The sequence below is a fragment of the Cajanus cajan genome, chromosome 6 (genome assembly GCF_000230855.2).
Source record: "Cajanus cajan strain Asha chromosome 6, NIPB_CcT2T_4, whole genome shotgun sequence".
Lineage (NCBI taxonomy): Eukaryota > Viridiplantae > Streptophyta > Magnoliopsida > Fabales > Fabaceae > Cajanus > Cajanus cajan.
Genome location: NC_138522.1, coordinates 31,830,034 through 31,844,995, shown reverse-complemented (window position 1 = coordinate 31,844,995; position 14,962 = coordinate 31,830,034). Strand labels below are relative to the sequence as shown.

The following is a 14,962-nucleotide window of genomic DNA, read 5'->3' as shown; positions in this document are numbered from 1 at the left end:
TTTCCACTTAAACAAGGAAGTATAGTACTTGGTTAGGAACTAAGTTCCCGACTTCGTACTTTACTCAAATTGGCCACTTGTAATCGGTATAGGTTGATCTGACCCCTATACCGTGGTCGCTTTGTAATCAGTATAGCTCGACCTTGCCCCTATACCGTGGTCGCTTTATAATCGGTATAGCTCGACCTTGCCCCTATATCGTGGTCGCTTTATAATCGGTATAGCTCAACCTTGCCCCTGTACCGTGGTCTCTTTATAATCGGTAAGCTTGACCTTGCCCCTATACCGTGGTCGCTTTATAATCGATATAGCTCGACCTTGCTCCTATACCGTGGTCGCTTTATACATGTGTGCCTCGACCTTGCCCACACACGGGATCAACTAAGTCCTAGAGGAGAACAACACAAAGTCCACTCCAAGGGACAACTTCCCAAGGAGTGTTTTTCAGCAAATTGGGCTCTTAGAGCACCACAAGTATCTCAATCCACATAATGGGATGAGCAACTTCGAAAACATCTCCCCTAGTCCTAGTGATCAAAAACTCATCATCACAACTTTATAGCAATAGGCATCTTAACAACTTTATAGCGATAGGCATCTTAACAACTTTACAGCAATAGACATCATAACAACTTTACAGAAATAAGCAACTTATGCAACTCTACAACAATAGGCAACTTAACAACTTTACAGCAATAAACAACTATAGTCATCAATCTCAACTTTAACAACTTTAAACAACATAGCAAATTTTCAACATACATCCTAATACAACTTTACAACTTATAAACTACTTCAACTTATACCTCTCGACTTATTAATAATTCAACAATAAACATGTAAACAACTTCACAACTTAACTACAACATGCATCTCATTTACATCTCATTTTCACCATAAAAGCATCACCAAAAAAATCTACAATCTAGCTTCCCTTACCTGAAGATTAGCTCGAAAAGCCAAGAATCTGAGAAGAAGAAGAAGAAGAAGAAATATCCTCCAAAGCTTGACTCTTGAACTTCAATCCTTCAAAGGTAAGCCTTTTAGTCTAGAGCCCTTCTCTCTAGAACTTCTCTCTAAAAACTCCATTTCTCCTCAACTGCCCACAAGTCCTATTTATAGAAAATCTGACACGGCCAGAGCGGCCCATTTCGAATCCGGAACGGCCCGTTCTAGGCTCCTTCATCACGTGTAAAATTCACATGCAGAACAGCCCGTTCAGAAACTAGAACGACCCGTTCTAGCACGTCTAGAATGACCCTTTATCAAACCAGAACGGCCCATTCTGGAGTTGAATTTAACTCACAATGACCATTTTGGAACGGCCCGTTCTAGTCCAAGATTCTTACGCCTATTTAGTAGTTTGGAACGACCCATTCCAGTCTGGGAACGACCCATTTTGAGCTACTAAATCACCCTTGTTTTAGTAGTTTGGAACGGCTTGTTCCAATCTGGGAACGCCCCATTCCAGTCTACTAACTACGTTACACAGGGTACCTTGTTCAAACTCAAACAATCTGGTTCTGTGGGTGAATACCAAGCTTGTTTTGAAAAATTGTGTAATAAAATTGTTGGATTATCTCATGAAATTTTTTTGAATTGTTTTCTATCGGGTTTAAGCCCCCCATTGAACATGAGCTCAAGATCCTCAAACTTGGCACTCTGACACAAGCTATTGGCATGCTAAATTGGTCGAGGAGAAATTATCTGATACTAAGCCTAAATTCTTTCGTCCAAACCTCGCCACTTCCACTACCTCTCATCCTACCCAATCATCCAACTCTGTTAAGTTAACCGCACCACCAGATCCTACCCACCCTACTTCCACAAATCCACCTAAACTTCCCATAAAAATTTATCCCCGCAACAAATGCAAGAACGCAGAGCCTTGAGGCTTTGTTATAACTGTGATGAGAAATTCATGCCAAGCCACCGATGTACCATTCCCAAATTCTTACTTTTATTATGTGACGAGGATCCCGAGGTTTTTCCATTGGATATTGACACTCCAACAGCAGATTTGGCCTCTGATGGCACCATGGGCTCACATTTTCATTTATCCACATTTGCCCTAACCGGTCAACCATCTACCCAGACTTTAAAATTTCAAGGAACTATTTACAGGCAACGTGTTATTATTTTGGTTGACACAGGCAGTTCACATAATATCATCCAACCTCGCATGGTACAGTATCTTAATCTTAACCCAGTTCCTACACGTCCCTTCAAGGTCATGGTTGGCAATGGTGATTATCTTTCATGCACTATAGTTTGTCAAGACGTTCCAATTCAGTTTCAAACACATTCTTTTGAGGTTCCATTATTTGTGCTACCGATTGAGGGTGCGGACATGGTCCTCGAATTGGCTTGGTTACAAAAGTTAGGCCTGGTGCAGGCCAATTTCTCCATTCCTACTTTTACGTTTCATCACCAAGGGGAAAAGGTGACAATTGCTGGTGACTCCCAATTACCCACCCAAGCAACATTTCACCAATTCTGTTAATTGCTCCAATAGGATTCAATTTCTAATTACCACCTTCTAACCTTACAACAAGTTCCCACTACCATATCCTTTCCTACCTTCAACGTACCCATCCAACCTCTGCAACCTGAGCTAACTCAATTATTACAGGATTATGATCAAGTTTTCCAAACACCTACTGGAATTCCACCCTCCCGTCTTCATGATCACCACATCCATTTACATCCTAATTCCAACCCCGTCAATGTTAAGCCTTACCGTTACCCCCACCACCAAAAAGAAGCCATGACCCAGATGATTAAAGAAATGCTACAAGAAGGTATCATATAACCTAGTCATAGTCCCTTTTCATCCCTAGTTTTGTTAGTTGAAAAAAAAGATGGTTCATAGCGATTTTGTGTTGACTATAGAGCTTTAAATGTCATCACTATCAAAGACAAATTCCCTATACCCACCATTGATGAGCTATTGGATGAACTTGGGTCTGCTAAGATATTTTCTAAGATTGATCTATGTTCAGGGTATCATCAAATCCTTCTTAATCTTTCTGATATTGAGAAAACAACATTCAAAACTTTTGATGGGCATTATGCGTTCCTAGTCATGCCTTTTGGACTCTCTAATGTCCTATCAACTTTTCAGTCTACAATGAATGACCTACTTAGACCATTTTTACACAAATTTGTGTTGGTTTTTTTTTATGATATTTTCGTCTATAGTTAGTCATTTAATGCACACTTGCAATATCTACGTTCAATTTTAGATTTATTATTTGTTAACAAATTTTATGCCAAGCGTTCTAAGAGTGTCTTTGGAGTGGCGTGTGTGGCCTATCTCGGTTATACCATTACCGAGTCTGGCCTGCAACCTGATCCAGACAAGGTCAAGGCCATCATGGACTGGCTCGTTCCACTCTCGTTGACTGGCCTGCGTGGCTTCTTAGGTATCATCGGGTTTTACCGGTGATTTGTTCGCCACTATGCTAGGATCGCCGCTCCACTCACCGAGTTATTGAAAGGTACAGTTTTTACATGGATTAGTCAGGAACAACAGGCGTTTACAAAATTAAAAAAATACATCACTACAGCACTGATCCTACAATTGCCAGATTTCTCCAAACCCTTCGTGCTCGAGACCGATGCTTCAGGGGTCGCTGTGGTAGCCGTGTTGACCTAGGACTCTCATCCTTTGGCATTTTTCAGTAAAAAGTTATGCACCAAAATGCAACATGAGTCAGTTTACGTGAGGGAGATGTATGCGATCACAAAAGCTGTCAAGAAATGGAGACAATACTTAATTGGACAAGAATTTGTGATTCTTACCGGTCAACAAAGTCTGCAACATTTGTTGTCCCAATCCATCCAGACACCAGCCTAACAGAAATGGTTGACAAAATTTCTGGGATTCAATTTTTGAATTGTTTATCGAGCTGGACGTCACAATACGGTGGCTGACGCTTTGTCATGTCCTGACGATGATCTGGACACTATTTTACTTGTTCTGTCATCACCTGTTCCAACATTTCTCCAACAATGGAAAAATTACTTTACATCCAATCCAGCAGGGCAAGAAACAGTTCTTTGATTCATTAATGATACTAACCTGGGCAACAAATACAGTTTTCGTGATGGGCTTTTGTATTTCCAAAACAAGCTTTTTGTGCCCAATGTCTTCAAATTCCGTCAGCAATTAATGGCAGAATACCATACCACTCCAATAGTTGGTCACTCTGGTAGTAAGCCCAGTCTTAGCCACATTGCTGCCTCATATTACTGGCCCTCAATGGCTACAGAAGTTCATCAGTTCGTCAGGAGATGTTCTGTCTGTCAACAAAATAAATACGAAACTCAAAAACCTCAGGGACTTCTACAACCACTACATACTCCCAGTAAGGTATGGGAAGAGGTAACCATGGATTTCATTACCTCCTTACCAAGTTCATATGGTTACACCGTGATCTGGGTGGTATGTGACCGTTTGAGCAAGTATAGCCATTTTATGGCCCTTCCTATGAGCTTCACTGCCTAGCAACTGTCGCCACCCGCCGAAACGGACCTTGGCATTCGCGACGATGGTTGGACTCGTTTTTTATAGTTTGGAAAATGATGGATTGTTAGAACGACTTATTCTCAAACTGAGACCTCGTTGAACTAACAATTTTATTAAATGATTCACCAATCCATGTTAATCCCAAGCGGGACCCTCCATGGATTAGTGGTTTTCGCAAAAAGAAGGGTTCTTGGAGTCGCCACCAATGTTTTACTCAAAACATTGGAAAAAGGGATAAGATAATTGATTTTCGCAAATCAACCTTGGCCATTACAACCAGAGTTGGGTAAGGGAGTCGGTTACGTGCGGGGAAGGTGTTAGCACCCCACAACGCCCCTTTCGGGTTCCCTATGACGGATTATTTCATAAATAACAGTGTAAAATTACTAAATTACCCCTATTTATTAGAAACGATTATAAGCGGAATATTTACATGATGAAAATTCTAAATATGCAATGCAACAATCAGAAAGCGGTAAAAGAATGGATTTGGAAAAGAAACCTTTGAAGCGTGCTTTTATATATTCAAATGTTAGGAGGCTTTTTGGCGCTCCCTCCCACTACACGCTCGCTCGCTCCTTCCCGAAAAATTAATCTTTACTATGGAAATCAAAAAGATTTCCCTTCGACTAGTTCGAATTCTCAAGCTAAATGCTCAGAACTCAAGAACTTCGTCGAATCGGCTCTCGGAGAGAATTCTAGGGCAGAACACTGCTCAAAAACCCAAGAATACTCAAAAAGAGAGTCCAAGAAGTGTGGAAAAGTGTGGAATGACGTCCAAATGACGTCCTATATATAGGGGTGAGGCGCAGTACGGCCTCTGACATCAATACGGCCCGTACTGAAGTTTTGAACTACAGTACGGCCGTATTGAATTCAGTACGGCCGTACTGAAGTTCAAAAGCTTCAGTACGACCGTATTGGTCTCAGTACGGCCGTATTGAAGTTCAAAAACTTCAGTATGGCTGTATTGGCTTCAGTACGGTCGTATTGTAGTTCAAATTGTCCAGTACGGCCGTAGTGAACTTCTGGGAGGCCGTATTGGGCTTCAATCCTTCCACATCTTTATTTTAAGCTACTCTAAGACTTCTAAACCTACGAATAATCATCCTAAGGTCTTCCAGGGTCTTCCAGGAGTCCTTCCGGCTGACTTTCCTTTGGTCTTCGAGAGTCTTCGAGTCTTATTTCCGACCCGGACAATTTTAGGGGTCTACAGCTGCCCCCCCTTTACTTAGTCAAACGGCTTTTTGGTGTACCGGTTGACAAGTAAAGGAGTTGACCCAATTGTCCGGGGAGTAGGCCATCCTTCAGACTTGTAGTGTCTTCCGGTGGAAAATTGTTGAGTAGCCTCTCCAGGTTGAGTATTAGTCGTCGCCTCTCCAGGCTCATGCATACCTCCGTGTTTGTGACGACGGGGGTAGCGTGAGTACTGCCTCTCCAGGCTTAGCTTCGCTCGACACCCGAGCCAGAAGCTGCATACCTCCGTGTTTGTGACGACGGGGTAGCGTGAGTACCGCCTCTCCAGGCTTAGCTTCGCTCGACACCCGAGCCGGAAGCTGCATACCTCCGTGTTTGTGACGACGGTGGCAGTGTGAGTTTCGCCTCTCCAGGCTTAGCTTCGCTCGACACCCGAGCCGGAAGCTGCATACCTCTGTGTTTGTGACGACGGTGGCAGTGTGAGTTTCGCCTCTCCAGGCTTAGCTTCTCTCGACACCCGAGCCGGAAGCTGCATACCTCCGTGTTTGTGACGACGGTGGCAATGTGAGTTTCGCCTCTCCAGGCTTAGCTTCGCTCGACACCCAAGCCGGAAGCTGCATACCTCCGTGTTTGTGACGACGGGGTAGCGTGAGTACCGCCTCTCCAGGCTTAGCTTCGCTCGCCGCCCGAGCCAGAAGCTGCATACCTCCGTGTTTGTGACGATGGGGTAGCGTGAGTATCTCCTCTCCAGGGATTTGTGATGATTTTGTCTCCACAGTCCACGATGCTGCTTCGACGATTGTTTTTGATTTTTGTGCCACTGAGGGCTGGATAACGCAGGGATCCGTCTAGGGGATGTGCAGTTACTCATAGGTTCTTGTGTCCCAACTTTCCATTGCGTAGTTGGTGCCCACTGGGGAATTTCTGATTCCTTGGGGCTGCAGACACAAAGATGCTCTTTCTGATGTGAGCGGTGCCTTATGGTTGGCTGACGTCCTTTCGACGGTGGTGGAGTATCTCGGTTATCCTTATTCGGGTGACTCTTTTTGATTTTCTGGTTTTATTGCCTCTGCGTAGGCTGTTATCCACTAGGGGATTCTGTCGTATGATTTTGTCTCCACAGTCCACGATGCTGCTTCGACGGTTGTTTTTTATTTTGATGCCGCTGAGGGCTGGATAACGCAGGGATCCGTCTAGGGGATGTGCAGTTACTCATAGGTTCTTGTGTCCCAACTTTTCATTGTGTAGTTGGTGCCCATTGGGAAATTCTGTTTCCGTGGGGATGCAGACACAAAGATGCTCTTCCTGAGGTGAGCGATGCCTTATGATTGGCTGACGTCCTTTCGACGTTGGTGGAGTATCCCGGTTATCCTTATTCGGGTGACTCTTTTTGATTTTCTGGTTTTATTGCCTCTGTGTAGGCTGTTATCCACTGGGGGATTCTGTCGTATTGGTTTTGACTGGCCTCTTCTGTTAGGCGGATTATCTTGACGTTCGGTATGTGGTAGAATACCAAATTTCGCTTGGGGAATGGGTATTGATCTTTTTGGATTTTCTCTGAAAGAATGCCTCTGAGTAGGCGAATGTGAATTGAGGATTTTATGTATCCCAGAGTATTATTTAGAAAGCCTCTGCAGGCTTAGCTTCACTCTTCGCTTGAGTTGGAAAGTTATCTTCCACTGAGGAAGTCAGAGTCCTTTGACTCGGATATTCTGTTTGGATGATCATGCTTCCATTGGGGAATTTTGCTGATCTTGCTTTGATAGCTCTTACTGGGGGTTCGGCCCAAGAGTGCAAGCTGAGATGTCTCTGGGGAGTATTATTTCGGCAAGCCTCCCCAGGCTCAGTTATTCTGTACGATTGGGGAGTATTATTTCGGCAAGCCTCTCCAGGCTCAGTTATTCTGTATGATTGGGGAGTATTATTTCGGCAAGCCTCTCCAGGCTCAATTATTCTGTATGATGAGGGAGTATTATTTCGGCAAGCCTCTCCAGGCTCAGTTATTCTGTATGATTGGGGAGTATTATTTCGGCAAGCCTCTCCAGGCTCAATTATTCTGTATGATGAAGGAGTATTATTTCGGCAAGCCTCTCCAGGCTCAGTTATTCTGTATATTTGTTGGATTTTCTGAATTTTGCCTTTTTTCGTTGATTTCGGCTTTTTCTGTTGGAGGGATCTCAAACACACTCACAGATGAAGTATGCAGAGGAATGAAGATGTTGCGATGAATGAGAATGGGCCAATACGGGCCGTATTGAATTCAATACGCCCGTATTGGTGTGGACGTTATGGCCAATGCTGCCGTATTCATTTCGGTACGCCCGTATTGAGTTGAAAATTTGTTCATAACCCTGATTTTAGTACGGGTGTACTGAACATGGTACGGGCGCATTGTTATTTCTGAAGTTTATATTTTTTGTTTTTTTGTTTTTTTGTTTTTTTATTTTTTTTTTGTTTGTTTTTTCAATAAACAGAGAATAAGTGATCTTCCAGTACACCTATCATCTGTATGCATGTATGCGGTATGATGCACCTAATTCTATTTGATTTATTTTTTCAAAAGAATTAACCGATGCGTTTCTTTGCTTGGATTTTGCCATTCCTCTAGACGGGCTGTGCGCTGCCGATTTATGTAACCGAGGAATGATGCGTGTTATATCGAGATTGGTGTCATCAACCAAGTGATCCTTTCCTTCCTTTAGAAAACGTGTCAACCCTCCTATTGACCACTATATCTCCATGTTTCCACTAGATTATTCTAAAATCGTTTGGGACAAGAGAGAAAAGAAAGGAAAGATATTTTTTGTTCAAAAGTTTGTGTTTTAGAGGGGATTATTATTATTTTGAAAATGGTTTTTGTAAGAATGGCTGGCCAAGGTAGGCTCATGTGTTTAGGCTTGTTTGATTAAACACTTATGAAGTTAAGAAAGTCTTGTTTATTGATGTTGTGATTTGACAACTTAGATAGCTTCCCTTGAACCTTTCTTTTTGAATTCAGCTCATGGTACCATCATGGATTTCTTTTGTTTTTTGATTGTCCTTATTTTTTGCCTAAAACACCCTTTTGTGGCGTCTCAGCGGACCTTTGTTTTTGTTCTTTTTTTGCAACCCTAACTTTTGCCTAGGTCACCCTTTCGTGGGATTCCTAGCGGGTCTTTTGCTCTTATTTTTGCGCAGCCCCCTTTTTGGGTTTCCTGCCGAGCTTTTTTTGTTTTTATGATTTTTGTTTTTAAAGGATTTCTTTTTTTTATCCATGATGGCACTTGTCGAGGCCAAGGAATGGTGCTCCAAGTTGTCACACACACTTCCACATAAAAATGATGCGGGTTTATTGTTATTAAGACAATTTTAACCTCATTCATGCTTATTCAAACAGGGTTAAAGTAATCTGGTTTAGAATTTTATTATAAGCAAGAAAAGAAGCAGTAAGAATTAATGAAGAATGATTTTATTATAATTATAGTGGAAACATGTGCCCTATCGAGGCTCGGGGGTCGGGTTGTCCCCGAGGAGTAATCTCTAATAGTCATCAGGTCTATACATCCCTATCGGAAGGAGAAGAGCACTTGATGACGACGACCGGCCTTGACGCTTGTGAACCGGCCTTCCTAAAGATCTGGCTTAAAGAACGTCGAGAAGGATCTTGGTTCCTCTTCGTCCTTTGATCTTTATTAGGGTTGTATCCTAACCCTTGTTTCCCCGGATTATCTTTGATGATGGGTAGCTCGGGAATCCCTTGGGAATCCTTGCCAAGTCCTTGTCCGGGCAAGTATCCATTCTTGGTGAGCATATGGGCTACCTTCTTCATTTCTCGAGGAAACGTTTCAACATTGGCAATCTCCAATGCTTGGAAGGCGGTCTCTAGAGCTTCCTCTGCTGCATCCACATAAGGTATGGAAGATGGCTTGCTGATGAGTATGTCATCTTCAGCTTGTACGGTCACCAACTTGTCACCTACTATGAATTTGACTTTCTGGTGGAGCGTAGAGGGAACAGCTTTCGCATCATGAATCCAAGGTCGGCCGAGGAGACAGCTGTACGCGGGAGTAATGTCCATCACTTGAAATTCGACGTTGAAGATGGTGGGTCCAATTTGGATTGGAAGATTGACTTCTCCCACCACTTCTCTTTTAGAACCGTCGAAAGCTCGGACGATCATGTTGCTCGGGCGCATTTGGACTCCCTTGATTGCCATTTGATCGAACGTTCTTTTTGGCATCACATTCAAGGAAGATCCATTATCCACCAAGACTTTAGCGATGTGATATTCCTTGCACTTTACAGAGATGTGCAAGGGCTTGTTGTGGTTCGGTCCCTCAGTGGGGATTTCTTCATCGGTGAAAGTGAGGTGATCATTAGTCGTGATGTGACTAACAATCCCCTCAAATTTGTCTTGGGAGATAGTGTGCGACACATATGCCTCGTTCAAGACTTTCAACAGAGCTTGTCGATGCGGTTCGGAGCATAGGATCAACGACAACAGAGTAATCTTTGATGGCGTCTTATGAAGTTGATCCACGATGGAGTACTCGCTCTGTCGAATATATTTTAACAGCTCGTTAGTCTCCTCCTCGGATTCTTTATTTTCCTTGGTTTTTTTCTTTTTCTTTTTCTTTTCCTTTATTCTTGGGAGCTTTATCATGAAGATCTTCGGGAGTGTAGATCCTGCCACTCCTAGTCATGCCCCCAAGTCCAGCGATGTTAGAGATATCGCTGTCGGCAGAAGAATGGATGTCGTATATCCATGGCACAGCCTTATTCGATTCGTAGGGAAAAGGTCTTGGAGCAGTGATCCTTAACGGTGTCGGACCTTCCCCTTTATTCGTCTTGATTACCAACAACGAAGTTGATGTGCGTTCGCTTGGCGCGGTTGTTGGCTTACACTTAATAACAAATGGCGTGCGATCCATTCTGAACATACGCATTGATTAATTCTTTCTTTTTTATTAATGTTTATTAATGAATTACTAGGAGGGATGTATGAAATGCAAACCTAGATCCTTCCATGATCTTTGATAAGAATGCATGATATGAGATGATGACGTTGAATATGCATGCATTGTGTTTATTCAACTAAGCATTATCATGTTTTCAGGATGTCCCTAAGATGATGCATGATATTGCTTGGTTTGGATAAATATATTTTTTCTTTATTTTTCTTTGAGTATTTTGTTTTTTGTATTTTTTGGGTGAAAAGGGAAACTACCTATATGAATGTGATGAAGGTAGATGTTAACACCATGTAATGGAAGATTCTTATTCCTATTTATTCTTATTTTAAAAGGGAATATTGTATGTTTAAATAATGCAATGTATGCTCAAACAATGTCACATAAACAATGCACAAACAATTCACTCATCCACGAACAGTCACGAGCGAATCACGAGGTAGGGGTATCCTGCAGAAAAGTGCATATTCAAGGAGGTTCTAACTGTTCTCACTGGTCTGAGGCCCCCAAGGTGCCCCCATTATAGGGACCCAATTCCTCTCGTCGTAAGTCGATGGAAAGCTCCAACGCACTGTCGGACTCGAGTTCATGGTTTTCACCTTGAGTGATGCTTTCCGACAACGGTCTACGGGCACCTATAGACCCATTCGACAACCAGCCGTACTAACATCCACTTCCTATGGCTTTCCACTCATGCCCCCGGGTATAGAGGGAACTGTTCTGTGCAAAGGTTTGTGTGCAGTTTTTATTTCAAACAATTGCGAAAATTTAAACATACAACAGTTATTAAAGCCAAATAGATAAAGCATGTTATCATACAAGTGAGGGGTAACGAAGTGATTTTAAACTATTATTTTAGAAATAATCCATCACTAAATGAGACTGACTCTCGAGGCTTCCCCAGTGGAGTCGCCATCTGTCGCCACCCGCCGAAACGGACCTTGGCATTCGCGACGATGGTTGGACTCATTTTTTATAGTTTGGAAAATGATGGATTGTTAGAACGACTTATTCTCAAACTGAGACCTCGTTGAAATAACAATTTTATTAAATGATTCACCAATCCATGTTAATCCCAAGCGGGACCCTCCATGGATTAGTGGTTTTCGCAAAAAGAAGGGTTCTTGGAGTCGCCACCAATGTTTTACTCAAAACATTGGAAAAAGGGATAAGACAATTGATTTTCGCAAATCAACCTTGGCCATTACAACCAGAGTTGGGTAAGGGAGTCGGTTACGTGCGGGGAAGGTGTTAGCACCCCACAATGCCCCTTTCGGGTTCCCTATGACGGATTATTTCATAAATAACAGTGTAAAATTACTAAATTACCCCTATTTATTAGAAACGATTATAAGCGGAATATTTACATGATGAAAATTCTAAATATGCAATGCAACAATCAGAAAGCGGTAAAAGAATGGATTTGGAAAAGAAACCTTTGAAGCGTGCTTTTATATATTGAAATGTTAGGAGGCTTTTTGGCACTCCCTCCCACTACGCGCTCGCTCGCTCCTTCCCTAAAAATTAATCTTTACTATGGAAATCAAAAAGATTTCCCTTCGACTAGTTCGAATTCTCAAGCTAAATGCTCAGAACTCAAGAACTTCGTCAGATCGGCTCTCGGAGAGAATTCTAGGGCAGAACACTGCTCAAAAACCCCAGAATACTCAAGAAGAGAGTCCAAGAAGTGTGGAAAAGTGTGGAATGGCGTCCAAATGACATCCTATATATAGGGGTGAGGCGCAGTACGGCCTCTGACATCAATACGGCCCGTACTGAAGTTTTGAACTACAGTACGGCCGTATTGAATTCAGTACGGCCGTACTGAAGTTCAAAAACTTCAGTACGGCCGTATTGGTCTCAGTACGGCCGTATTGAAGTTCAAAAACTACAGTATGGCCGTATTGGCTTCAGTACGGTCGTATTGTAGTTCAAATTGCCCAGTACGGCCGTACTGAACTTCTGGGAGGCCGTATTGGGCTTCAATCCTTCCACATCTTTATTTTAAGCTACTCTAAGACTTCTAAACCTACGAATAATCATCCTAGGGTCTTCCAGGGTCTTCCAGGAGTCCTTCCGGCTGACTTTCCTTTGGTCTTCGAGAGTCTTCGAGTCTTATTTCCGACCCGGACAATTTTAGGGGTCTACAGCAACTAGCTCAACATTTTATGCAGGAGATCTTCAGATTGCATGGTCCACCTAAAGTCATCATCTCAGACAGAGACCCAATATTTTTGAGTCAGTTTTGGCGCGAGATATTTAAAGCACAAGGAACAACACTTAAGTATAGCTCGTCTTACCACCCACAAACGGACGGTCAAACTGAGGTCTTGAATCGCACCCTGGAATGATTCCTACGTTGCTTTGTGAGTGATACTCCTCGCTCATGGTTTCGGTTCATTCACATTGCGGAATTCTGGTACAACACCAGTAAGCATTCCAGCTTAGACACATCTCCTTTTCACGTCCTCTATGGTCACACCCCACCTATTACCATTGATTTACTCACTGGCCGCGCTACCAATGTTTCTTCAGTGTCCTCCATCCTGCAAGATCACAAAACCATTTTATTAGTGGTGAAATACCATCTTCACCGTGCACGACAACAGATGAAAATAGAGGCAGTTAAACATCGAAAATACACCCATTTTGTAGACGACGACTGGGTTTGGGTGCGCCTTCAAACATATTGTCAAACGTCAGTCCATCGTCGTTCTAGCCAGAAATTGTCGAAGCTATTCTATGGGCCGTACAGGATCCACAACCGTGTCGGTATGGTTGTGTACACCTTGGAATTACCAGAAGGCTCCCGCGTTCATCTGGTCTTCCATGTGTCTAAATTACGGCCTTTCATCGGAGAAGACCCGATCTCTCAATTCTGACCACCGCCATCATCTTTGATCAACACGATCCGTGATCCCCTCTCAGCGTGCTCGGATGCGGAGGAAACAACACTTGACACCGTTCCATTTTCCACGAACCAGAGGCGCTCACAAGAACTCTCAAGAATGCCCTTTCATTCTCCCAAGGCATTCCCATCCACTTTAATTATGAAACCTGAGCGTGTGCACTCATCAACGGCTGACACAACATTAGGCATTGATTCGAGGAATCCCGAGATACGTGCAGATTTAGTGCACACGGCTGGCATGCCCATTCCAACTCTTGTTCATGATTCACCTTTGGATGGCATTCAAAGAAACACAAAGTCATCCACCATCCGTGACTTCTCTCAAGGAGCCAACCAACTCATGCCACGTAGCAACCTTGAGGAGAAGGTGCTGAGTCAACTGGGGGCCATTGATAGGAATACGACACCCAGGCCTAGAATGATACCTTGGGTCAAAGATTATTTAATGGATTATTAATTAATGTTTGAAGTATTGATCCAGCACTGGGCCATGTTTTTTTCAGTTTGTTCCTCCAAGGTCTCATAGACTGTAAGGGTATTTAAGCCCATTTTTACCTTCATGTGGGATATGATGATTTTGCTGAATTCAGATTTTTCTTAGCTCTGTTCTGGTAGAAGTTAAATCACTTTGCAATTGTAATGTGATGTAATTAGTTATCGATATTACAGTATTACTTCAACAAAAATATTGTGACGTAATACACAATTTAAAACCTTATTGAAAATGAAAAGATGCAAGATGTTAGATTGAATGGTAATATATTTCTAAAGTGTTTGGTGCAGTCATAATAGACCAAACTGTCTCATAGTGGGATGTTGTGGGTGGGGCACTTTTATGTATCTTAGCATTTGAACAATTACCTAGCTAATAGTGAAATGTGGGTAATACTAGGAATTTATATAATTGACTACATAGAATTTATGTTGTTGTGCGAGTTAGATATGAATCTACTATGAATCACGGGGTTAACTTATGGTTCTCCTAAGCTTTTGTGAAATTTAGCCTTACAATTCATAGGTGTGCAACAAGGTCTTGCAACAAGAAATATGTGTTTTAAAAGAGCTCAATTGTAAATTTGCACTAGTAAACAACAATACCTTTAGAACACTAGTGCAAAATAAGGTTACTACGTCACCCCTTTTACGTCAGAAATACTGAAATTCGACGTAAAAAAATGCGGTGGCATTTTTATAATTTTTTTGAACTTTTTTACGTCGGACCTGGTAGGGTCTGACGTAAAATGTCAAATCTATGTCGGATGTATGTTGTGTCTGACGTAGATTTGACATTTTACGTCGGACCCTACCAGGTCTGACGTAAAAAAAAAGACGCGAAATTGAATAAGAGAGTGCGAGGCACACCGCGCGCATTCA

At 42.5% G+C, this 14,962-nt stretch overlaps 2 protein-coding genes across 5 annotated transcripts; one reads left to right on the top strand and one right to left on the bottom strand.

Moving 5' to 3' along the window:
• The first annotated feature begins 1,870 nt into the window (after positions 1 to 1,870).
• LOC145958636 (uncharacterized) lies at positions 1,871 to 4,510 on the top strand. Its single transcript, XM_083076143.1, has 4 exons — positions 1,871 to 2,443; positions 2,633 to 2,801; positions 3,246 to 3,444; positions 4,102 to 4,510. The coding sequence occupies exons 1-4, from the start codon at positions 1,871 to 1,873 to the stop codon at positions 4,508 to 4,510; spliced, it is 1,350 nt and encodes a 449-aa protein (XP_082932269.1).
• A 1,822-nt stretch (positions 4,511 to 6,332) lies between these two features.
• On the bottom strand, positions 6,333 to 14,089 carry LOC145959026 (uncharacterized). Of its 4 annotated transcripts, none has more exons than XM_083076922.1 (2): positions 13,322 to 14,089; positions 6,333 to 13,223 (listed from the first exon to the last, which is right to left on the bottom strand). In XM_083076922.1, exon 2 carries the CDS (start codon positions 10,368 to 10,370, stop codon positions 9,264 to 9,266), a length of 1,107 nt encoding a protein of 368 aa, XP_082933048.1. In that variant the 5' UTR covers positions 10,371 to 13,223; positions 13,322 to 14,089; the 3' UTR covers positions 6,333 to 9,263. The 4 variants fall into 4 exon arrangements, with proteins under 4 accessions (XP_082933048.1, XP_082933046.1, XP_082933047.1 ...); XM_083076920.1 differs by having other exon boundaries at positions 6,333 to 12,429; positions 12,528 to 14,087; XM_083076921.1 differs by having other exon boundaries at positions 6,333 to 12,889; positions 12,978 to 14,086.
• Between the last annotated feature and the right edge of the window lie 873 nt (positions 14,090 to 14,962).